This window comes from Borostomias antarcticus, assembly GCF_949987555.1.
Source record: "Borostomias antarcticus genome assembly, chromosome: 4".
NCBI classification, from domain to species: domain Eukaryota; kingdom Metazoa; phylum Chordata; class Actinopteri; order Stomiiformes; family Stomiidae; genus Borostomias; species Borostomias antarcticus.
This window is the reverse complement of record NC_140237.1, coordinates 30609589-30620838: the sequence shown is the minus strand read 5'-3', so window position 1 is coordinate 30620838 and position 11250 is coordinate 30609589. Positions and strand designations below refer to the sequence as shown.

At 44.9% G+C, this 11250-nt stretch overlaps 1 protein-coding gene across 3 annotated transcripts in view; it reads left to right on the top strand.

Moving 5' to 3' along the window:
* Nucleotides 1-8969: 8969 nt before the first annotated feature.
* Nucleotides 8970-11250, top strand: part of LOC311308209 (ras-specific guanine nucleotide-releasing factor 1-like) — a gene marked incomplete at both ends in the record, with an annotated part of 18759 nt that continues 16478 nt past the window's right edge. For all 3 annotated transcript variants that reach the window (XM_084437148.1, XM_084437147.1, XM_084437146.1), the window contains one exon: nucleotides 8970-9245. In XM_084437148.1, coding sequence (XP_084293274.1) covers nucleotides 8970-9245 — 276 coding nt within the window. The remainder of the gene's footprint in view (nucleotides 9246-11250) is intronic.

Here is an 11250-nt window from a genome sequence, read left to right as displayed (position 1 = left end):
TTGTTATGTGTGTGTGTGCGTCTGTAGTGCAATCCACGAGACGGAGTGTTCTGTCTGCTCTGTACTGTGTGTGTGTGTGTGTGTGTGTGTGTGTGTGTGTGTGTGTGTGTGTGCGTGTGCGCTGATAGAGATGGCAGTGTTACTGGTTAGTGCAGCACACTGAGGTGGAGAGATGAGGAGTGGCTGTGGGAAGCCTTCAGTGTGGGAGCTTCTTTTGTGCTGGGCTGCACCCCTGTTGTCCGCTGAAGGATGAAATGTGATCATGGAGGGCTGCCAGCACACATCAGGACCCGGCACTTGAAATGGCAAGGCACTGGACTGAGACATCTCTCTATCGTCAACACCACACTCTCACCACTAGAGGGCAGCTTCTACTCCCATACATGCTCCCTTGCGCTTCCAAAACACGTGTCATACTTTTTATGCACTGGTAAAGCAAGAAATTGACTGAAAAGTTATTTTGAGGTGTTTCTGATTAACATTAACTGAACTGCATCTCACTGGATTCTCAACAGTAAACAGTTCTTACAACTTAGGCTATAGGTAAGTCTGTGAATTGATTATTAATATTGCAATGATTACAAAGATCCCAAAAGGGATTTCATGTGTCAAAATGCTTTGTTAACCGGTTTGTAATTCCCGTTGTCTGCAATGTGAATGATACCTCGTTTTGTCCACCAGTGGGCGCTCTTACTCAAATCTTACTCATAAGTTAAAATAACTTGTGCACAAACTTGTCTTTTGAATTATTTTTGTGGGTAACCATGAACGGAATTGGGAAATTGACTTTCAATCTTGATAAATAAAATTGAAAAGAACAAGAATACAATGCTACCATGAGTTTTTTTTTTTTTGCTCTGTTTGGGATGAAAACAAAATCTGCATTCATTGTTAAAAAGCTGGTTGCTGGCATTCATTACTGCATTTAAATGATTTAATAAACATGCATTGTTCCATACAGCATGTTGATTTCAGTCTTAATAGGAAATGTCCAAAAGCAAAAAATAAAGAATGATATGAAAGATTAATTTCGAAATGCTCTCAGAAATGATTATAGCCTACAGATTAGTCAGCTCATGCATTGTTAAAAAATAACAATTTGAACTGTTACTCAGAAACATTAATTGTACTGTTATGTCAGATATCTTATGTTTCTGGTGTATGGCTAACAGATCTATATTTGTCCACCAGTAAAACGAAATTCTCCCGCAATGATAAAAGCTTGTTCTTATACTCTTGGTAGGCTAGCCTACCTGTAGCTGAAAAGGGGACATGAGCTTTGAGAAAGTAATTAGTACATAAGGAGCTGTAGCTTGGTTTTCAGACAATATGCAGACAAAAAAATACCACATAGGACATGTGACTCAGTCTACATTGGTCAGCTGTATTTCCCTCTGCCAGATATAAGTATGTGATTTGGACCCTCGGTGCCTTGGCCGCATGCATGCGTTGTTGAGCACTGCGGGCGGCGAGGGAGCGCAGCCTCTCCTGCAGCTTTGAGTCTAAGCGAGGCAGACTGAGAGAGCGTTATTAGTCCGCTCTCCTCCCTCAGGGCACAGCAGAGGCAACTGTGGCGAGACGGAGACACAAATAGATTTTCTAAATATGGGGATCTCCAATAGAGAGAACATACACCGTCTCATACTGGGGCTTCTGGACCCAACATTTTGAGTAAAGGAACAAAAAGTATCCAGGGTGAATCGGACCATGGGTGACATTTTCAGTGTGTGTGTGTGTGTGTGTGTGTGTGTGTGTGTGTGTGTGTGTGTGTGTGTGTGTGTGTGTGTGTGTGTGTGTGTGTGTGTGTGTGTGTGTGTGTGTGCGCGCGCGCGCACGTGTTTGTTTCGTGCTGTGTCTTGTGTGAGCAATCATCCGTGTTTGTATAGATGTCCATGCTTTTGTGAAACAACGTCTTTATTTGCCCACGTGACCATACGGTAGGCTACAGTACGCCCCAGTGTTAAAAGTAGCACAATGTTACATCTAATATCAGAGTTGTTTTGGGATTGATATTAACAAACGGCGACGCCTGTCCGTTCACAGAGACGGTGGAGACGGCACAGAGGCTGATGGGATGGTCTGCCTCTATCCAGGAGGGAATGTGAATGTCAGGGAGACATAGGAGCGGTGACTTGGTGACTGGGAGAGGGGCAGAGGATGGGGCGGGTGAGGGAAGAGGGATTCTGATCATTAGCTGGGAAAGAGGGCTGTTTATGGTGCAGTTATAAGAGTTTATAAGTGCCGGGCCTTATGTTGATAGCCTACTCTGGCATGCCCACAGTATAGTGAGGCGGAGAGTGTGCCACTCAACTGCATTATTCAAACAAGGAAAGCAATGATCTGATTTGCGAGTTAACTATCTCAGCTACTTTGTTCTCTCCCGCTGAATCCTGCTTGCCTGCAGGTGAACCAGTAGTCCTGCGTCCTCCTGCTCTCATTCCTGATTCAGGGCGGCCGTGTCAGCGTCACAGCAGATGTTGACTAAACGCTCGGCGGTCTCCGGCGACGCTAGTGTCCAGTGACCCTCCGTAACATTTGAAGAGGCGGCAGCCTGGTTGTCAAGGACAGTGCGCCTCTCTGTCTGATTGTGACACTTCTGCTGTCATTAATATGCGTAACCTCCAGCTCCGCTATAGGTCGTTTGCATGGCATTAGCATTTAATCTGAGGGGAGCCATTTGTTGCTGCAGTGCGAGGGAGGATTGTGGGAACGGCACCTGTTTAGGCAGGGGGGACAGATGCTGTTCTGGCAGGGTCGGTGAGGGGACAGCAGGGGACAAAGAGACAGAGATGGCGGTGCCAGTGCACGCTACTGGGCCCGTGGTGGGAAGCGTCCACGTTACTTTGGCTCCGTCCTTCTTCCATTGCACTCGACTGTGCTGTGTTTTCGAACGTGGCTGCTTGGAATGGTCTGTTGAAACGGTTCATATTGATACTACTACATCTCTCCACATTGACATGGGCTAATGCATGTTATTTAAATGGTCCTGGGAGACAGTCAGTTGAGTGTTTTCCAGGGATAACCATGATAGAATAATGAGTTATGCTGATCGTGTTTGTGTGGCTGAACTGGTGGTTGCTGGCAGCACAGCTCTTCTCCAGAGTTCTTTCAACTCCCCTCAACTGAAGAAAGCAGATTGGTGCAAATAAAATATTCGCAGTCACTCTGACATCTGACACTCTCACAACTCTCACTCTCAAAATGTCTCAGTCATCTTATTGTTGCGGTGCCTCTGCGTGCCGTCAGATGTTGAGCCGTCACAAATAATGACTCGTTTTTACGACAAAGTGAAATATATGAAGGCACCGGAACAATTGAGGGTGTGGGAAGCTTAGCATGCTGTCTAAGCACTTGCCCTCAACTGCTCAAAGAAAATCATTTCTGTCTCCTCCAAATTAACAGCTAACCTCAACCTTAAACCACAGAATCCAGTCCAAGACGTCGACATAGCCTACTGTAGCCTATACAAAATCCACTCAATCTCTCTCAAGCAGTGACATGTTTTCAATTCGGCGTGTGCTTTGAGCGAAGGTCTGACTCATCACTAAACCGTCCACTCCTAGGGTTTGTGTTGGTTTTTGACCATGAGGTAACGTGCGTGGGCGGCGGGGTTGGGTTCAGTCCAATCAGAGCCTCGCAGCGGTAGTCTGGTTGGCCAGCGCTGGTTGGGCGGAGGACTGCAGCCAGGTGGCGACCCTGCATGCAGTATCTGGCGCAGAGCGCGCAGCACACTGCCCATGGCCGGTGCCACAGCCAGATATCTGAGTAGCAGACTCTGGGCCGCAGCCACCCAAAGACACAGGAGATAAAATATGAACAGTCTGCTTTACTATCTGTCTGTCATCATCAGCACAACAACAACAAAACACAGCCTACTGTAAGTTATTTCTTTAACGCATGTAGCTTGGCTGTGTGTCTGATTTTTAGAGAGATTCAAATGTTCCCTGCTTTTCCATTTCTCTGTCTCGACCAAATTAAATGGTCAGAATCATGACACTGGATGCAACTTCACATTGTGAGCACTGGTATGATTATCAAATCAACCATAATATTACAATAGCACGTCTACAATCTGACAGAGGGTTTGTGTACATGTGTACAGTACTGTATGTGTGCATGTATATGTGTGTGTGTGTGGCATGCGCAAAATATGATGTGCATGGACATACAGTATGTCATGTACCTATGTACATTTTCTGGTATAATGTCCAAAAATGTCACTACTTCTCCCACTTATAAGCCCTGTAACTGTGCATCTGAAAGACTGTGCTTCACCCTTCAAAATAGGATCCTGCTACGGTATCTAGCTAATACTTTCTCAAGCAAAAAGCCTGATTTGCTACGCATGGGGGCATCTTGCCCTCTCCAGTCTGATAGAAAGGGGCAAACCACAGCTGACCAGTACTTTCATCGCTCCATGTGGTGCAGAGTGCCACCTCAGCATGGCAAGGCTTGGCATTGTGATAGGCAGTTTGATGAAACCTCTTTCAGTCAGAAGATACTGTATGTGACACAAAAAAGTGACTATAAAAGGCAGCCATGTTCATCAAGAGTCTGAAGCAACGGATGTAGCAAAAATGTAAAGAATGCAGAAAATCCATCCCTTGACATTTCAAACAAAGCTAAGACAAATAAGAAAGATCACCGCACATAAACAATGCTTATTTGGGTATCCCTTGGGTATCTCCATACTCCCCCTAATGAACTGGTATGTTTCTAAACGTCAAAATATTGCCGACTCTGACGTGAGTTGATGCATGATGGTCACAGTATAGATTCGCTGTACAACTGTGATCCATGCATCACTGGTACCAAATGCTTGTTGATATTTCATAGGCAAATGTCAGAATGCCAACAAGGCTGCTTCCCATGAGTCCTTGCATCCCAGCTTCATCCCGGTTGATTGACAGGTCCCCTAATGGGCCTGACTCCACCACATCAGCCTGGTGGAAGCCACACAGCCGAAGAGGAAGAGCCAGTGAGACTACCCTACAATAACCCCCCCCCCCCTCTCTTTCTCTGTCTCACTCTCTCCCCCTCTCTCACTCTCCCTTTCTCTAACACTCTCAATACCCCCCCCCCTCTCTCTCTCTCTCTGTCTCACTCTCTCCCCCTCTCTCACTCTCCCTTTCTCTAACACTCTCAATACCCCCCCCCCTCTCTCTCTCTCTCTCTGTCTCACTCTCTCCCCCTCTCTCACTCTCCCTTTCTCTAACACTCTCAATGACCCCCCCCCTCTCTCTCTCTCTGTCTCACTCTCTCCACCTCTCTCACTTTCCCTTTCTCTCACACTCTCAATGACCCCCCCCTCTCTCTCTCTCTCTGTCTCACTCTCTCCACCTCTCTCACTCTCCCTTTCTCTAATACTCTCAATACCCCCCCCCCTCTCTCTCTCTCTCTCTCTCTGTCTCACTCTCTCCCCCTCTCTCACTCTCCCTTTCTCTAACACTCTCAATGACCCCCCCCTCTCTCTCTCTCTCTCTCTGTCTCACTCTCTCCACCTCTCTCACTCTCCTTTTCTCTAACACTCTCAATGACCCCCCCCCCTCTCTCTCTCTCTGTCTCACTCTCTCCACCTCTCTCACTCTCCCTTTCTCTCACACTCTCAATGACCCCCCCCTCTCTCTCTCTCTCTTTCTCACTCTCTCCACCTCTCTCACTCTCCCTTTCTCTAACACTCTCAATACCCCCCCTCTCTCTCTCTCTCTCTCTCTGTCTCACTCTCTCCACCTCTCTCACTCTCCCTTTCTCTCACACTCTCAATGACCCCCCCTCCCCCTCTCTCTCTCTTTCTTAAGACCCTCTCAGCAATGGATCTCTGTGTGGAGAGACCAGGAACACTACTGAATACAATGAAAGTAGTGCCAGGGTGTATAATATTTCTCTCCTCTCCAGGGTGTGAGGACTCATTCCACAACATAAGAAAACTTGGATTAGCTGTTTTGTTATGCTAGTTCTCATAACCTGGTTCTCATAAATGATCTCTCAGGGCCACACAGTACATATTTCAAAGCTATAGTCTCAGTGAAAGCACTGATGCTGTGTGCCAGGGGAAGAGAGCCTTTCCACAGTGTATGATGCCACAAATGGAACTGCAATCACACTCAATCGACACTATCAGCAAATCATAATCTGATTGCCACCATTTTCATCTGTTGTCGACGCAGTTACCTTGCCCCGGTTCATTCATGACATTAGATAGATTGCTAGGTAGAGAGATGGAGAGATGCTTTATATATCACGGGGGAAATTGTTGGGCACTATTTACATGAATGATAAAACAAACAAGGTGCTATGATCCCGTGAAGACACCCTACTTTTGAGGGTTGTCTTTGTACAATGACCCCACTGACGCTGTCTGTATGGGAGAATAAACTTGTGTGTGTCCTCGCCCCAATATGCTAATGCAGGGTTAATTATGATCCAAACCTAATGAGCGCCTCTTTTCCACTCTGTGATATGTAAATGTCTGAGGCGTCCTGAGAGGAGGCTGCTCTGCCCGGAGCGCGAGGAGAGACCGGCCTGGTGTGACCGGGCGAAGGGGTCGCAGCAGCAGCAGAGCTGGGGGTGTTAGGGACAGAGGTACTGTAGCACGCTACGGAACTGTAACATGAGCTCCCTCTAAGATAGTGGAGGGGGCATAAAAGAGAGCTTATAATGCCAGATTAGGCATCATAATGTAATGTAAAATGACTAATGTAAATTATTACTGCAATGCTGCTCTCTCTCCATTCCTCTCTCTTCCTCTCTCTCCCTTCCTCTTCCTCTCTCTCCCTTCCCCTCACTCCCCTTTTACATACACACACACATGCACGCACACACACACACGCACACACACACACACACACACATCAGCTATGCTGTTTCCTCATTAGTCTACGTTAGGCTGCCCTCAAATCTCCATGTCTTGCTCCTTCATAATGTGTCCTACCAATGATTCTATTCAGTCCTACAGAGAAGTTGATAATTCTAAAATGATTCATTTGCTCATTCACCAAAGGCTTCCTTTCTGAGTTGTGTGAAATGATTTTAAGCCAGGAAACTAAACTGATGGAAGTGGGTGTTCATCATTAATGTGTGATACTGTACATGGTCAAAGCTGATGTGTACATGGGTCATCTAGCATCTTTCAGCTGACCTGGATATGTGCTGTAACTCCATTTAAAGCCCTACCATTAACATTCCCAAGACAGGGATACTGTAGGATAGGCTACACAAAACCTGTATCTCAAAACAGTATTCATTTGTATGTTGACATACACCTCACGAGCCAGAGCTTGTCTAAAGCACATGATTGTCCTGTAAAGCAACAGTTACTGTAGGTTGTCGGTGTTCTCTGAGAGCAGGTGTAGTATTTTATACTGTATTATACTGTATTACATTAATACATCTGTATTACTCTCATGTAGTAATCATTTTAGTAGAATAATGAATAAACTTCACTTAAGTAGGAACTGTGTTAATTAAGGAGTTTAACATGTGGGTTACAACTTGTCCTGAGTCAACATGATCCTTTGTTTATGGTCACCTCTGAAGTCAGTTAGCCTACAGTTGTAACGTGATCCCACGAAGGACCCAGCAGTCCCCGTGTCCGAAGGTGGGGCAAAGATGAGCGGATACATTGACCATTCAGAACTTAGTTGAACCGTTTGTGACCATGTTTATATCCCTTGTATGCAAATGTGTTTGTCATGTGAGACCCGGCCTGAAGCCAGGACATATAAACTCGGCCCCTCCTTGTGAACCTTAGTATTTGCCTTAGTTCTGGCCCTGTTAGGCATGCTCAATAAATTGATGATTCGACGATTTTGGCCTCCTTGAAGTTCTGTTCCACAAGAAGATGCTGCATTCGAAATACACTGCACAGGGATGCTGAATTGTTTCGAGCCTTTAATTGCGCAGGAAGTGCGAACATGGGCAGAGCCTCCAGCAGTATGCTTTTGTAACACTCACATGCCTCCTCCTCCGTACATGCGAGGTGGGGGTTGGGGGGGATTTCTACAGAAGGAGCAGATTCTCTCAGCTACTACACAGAAGAAAAATGCTGATTCAAAACCCTGCCAGCAAATAGTCTACTGCATGATATTCAACCGCAAGGTGTTTCAACCGGGCATTCCACTAATAGGATACAATACACCAATACAAATGTCCATCTCGCAAAGGCATATATAAGAAAGAAAAGAAAAGCTACATCTAAAAAGCAAAGTAGCCTATCAAAAGCAAACCATGCGCGAAACATCCCAGAATGGGTGTTTTATATATATATATATATATATATATATATATATATATATATATATATATATATGTGTGATCATTTTACATTGTATCATCTCTGACATTGGCGAAGCAATATGTCATCTTAAAGTTTTACCTTTGATAATAGATCTGACTGGAATGCCAACAGTTACGACAGTTTTGTTGGATCTTAATCTCTCGAAGCTACCTCTATAGGGACATCAGTAAAGTCGTTACCTAATTTCAATTTGACATTGGCATTTGATCTGTGACACTCAATCTATAACTTAAACGGACCCCGTGTGTGCAATACTGCTACTGCGACTCGCCTCGATCGTTGGCGGATCTGTCCAAGGTGCTGAAATCTGCCTCTCCAGGGGTACGTCACGTGACTGCGCTTCCTCCGCGCGAGCAAGATGCTGCTACTGCGTGCGGGCACTTCAGTCCCAATCATGAACAATTCGGGTCAAGGGAAAGGCGCTTTCAAGACATCGCCAGGCTTAGCAAATGCTGACAGTATGGAATCCGTGGTATAAGATCACTCATTTGTTGGCTGTGCTGATGGTAGATTGTTTGAATCTCTTTGCTTTTTCACTTTAGCATGGCAGCAGTGAATGGGCACAAAGGAGTGTTATCCGTTGCCCACCAAGTCGGAGTCTTTTAGGCAGGTGAGGTGCTAGGAACATGTAAGAATCTGCAAGTATTGCCTCCTTTTGGATCCACTAGCCAAAATGCAGAAAGGAATGCGGCTTAATGATGGCCATATCACCTATCTGGCTCTCCTGGCTAAGAAGGATGGCACGAGGCGAGGTTGTCTGAGTAAGAAAAGCTCAGACAACACGAAATGGCATGCCAAATGGTTCGCTTTGCTGCAGAATATGTTGTTTTATTTCGAGAATGACTCCAGCTCGCGCCCCTCGGGACTATACCTGTTGGAGGGCTGCGTTTGCGACAGAGCGCCGTCACCTAAACCGTCTCTCTCAGCGAAGGAATGCTTGGAGAAGCAGGTAAGACAGTGATGACACAAGGAGTTAAGTTTCGTCAGTGCGAACGTGTTTTAGAGACATGATACTGGTGTAAGCTATGGATTTTCTGAAAGCCGGGAGAGATGCAATATGTGTGATTATGAGCCGGGCTAGGCTGCACTACACCATCATTTTAATAATAGCCTACTTTACGAGGCACTATAGTTTATTTCTGCACTGCTGCTGAGCTTGCAGAAAAAGACGACACATGTAGGCTTCTTGTAGCCTAAATAAAGTTGAACAGCCTTAATAATCACAGCTGCCTGTCACGCCAACAACCGGTCAGAGATGCTCTTGAATTAGGCTACGGTTCACTTCGCGTGCAGTGTTACCTTATGGCAACATGGTGTTGTCTACACCCTACTAATTGATCACATCCATTTCTGATTGATTTAACATAAAACTATCAATTTGCAATGAAATTGCAATGTATTACTGTCACAAAAAATGCATAGAGTAGCATCGACATTAATATAGCCTGTAAAGAAAAAATATGTCGATATGATCAGCCGTTTCTCCTCAAGGCCTGATGAAGCGTGTTTAATGCCTTCATCGTTCATCTTATTAGCCTGTATATGTTTAATACAGAAAGCTCACGAGTAATATAACAAGGGGAATAAACTTAAACAGAATCCAAACTTTATGAGTCGCCATCTTGTGGAGAATACATGCCCGTCGCTGTCCGTTTGACGTATTGATTTAATTCCTCGTGCTGATATTAATAGCATCCTACCTTGGCAACTGCGTCTCCCCGGTTTAGAGTCGCTTGGTTCGTTAGATATCTCTTTAATCATTAGAACAATGCGAAACACAAGCAAAACCACAGAGCTCAGACTTATTTTCAATCTATAAACTAGATGACTAAAATATCCATTCAATCTCTGGCCTCTGTGTAAATGTTCTCCTGTTGTACAAATCAATGTGTAGCATGCAAAACGATCAAGATTCTATTCATATCAGTTGTCCGAATATGTCCTAAATGTATTCCATAGATAGTCAACAACTTCAGAATAGGGGGTTCTGAACTCAATTACACAATTTGATCCTCAGGAAAGTATTTAGCCTCTGCTCATAATGATGCAGAACCTGTCAAATAGCCACAAGCTGCATGGGACTGCAGCCGCCTTCCTGGAGCGGCAGGGATGGCTGCAGTCTACTGCTCCGGCCAGAATTCACCTGATATCTTCTCTCCCTCAACTGGAGGGCCACTTATTTTCCTCTGAGATAGTATTATTATGTTCCATTCCCCCATACACATATTTCTATTGTATAGAACAAGATGTTGGGTAACACATTTTTTAATCACAGATTTTTTAAATGTATTTTTTATGTTAGGTTTATTGCCTATACCAAACTGAATTACTGAAATGAGCGTGATGATTGCTGAAAATAAGTCTCTGACAGTTTAACGTCTATGGAGTCGTTTCTTTTTAAGAGCCCCTTAGAGAGAATAATGCCTTGCGGCTGTCTGCCGAAGGAAGTAGACTTTTACTTTAGGCCCCTGGCATTGAGGGAACAACTGAATATAGGTGGATAGTGAGTTGATGCATTAGGCAACACTCATTTCCCTTATCTTATGAGTTAAGAGCGTTGTTTGTGTCTTTGCAGTCTTTAGAACATTGACGTGATTTCGCACACGCGGTCGCTGTCCCAGGTGCTGAAAGCTGCATCTTGTAGCTCAGGCTAAGGTTTTCCTTTAACCATGTGCTAATTGCATGCAGGCTGGTTTCTTTCAATGAGTTTTGCAGCTACTTTAGATGGGCATATAGAGATTCACTCTCATTGGTTTTGCTTGTACCAACATACCAGCATATGAGAGCAAAGTAGTGACCCTGGTATCCACTTGTCTATCGCTGCTGTGACTATTTGATTCATATTTCTGTATTGACTTTCGAATCCATCAGTTGATGATTATGAGTAGCCTTGTTCTTTCTGGTGCATTTGTATTCGTTAACCAATGAACAAGCAGTCAGTGGTTACAGAGGAT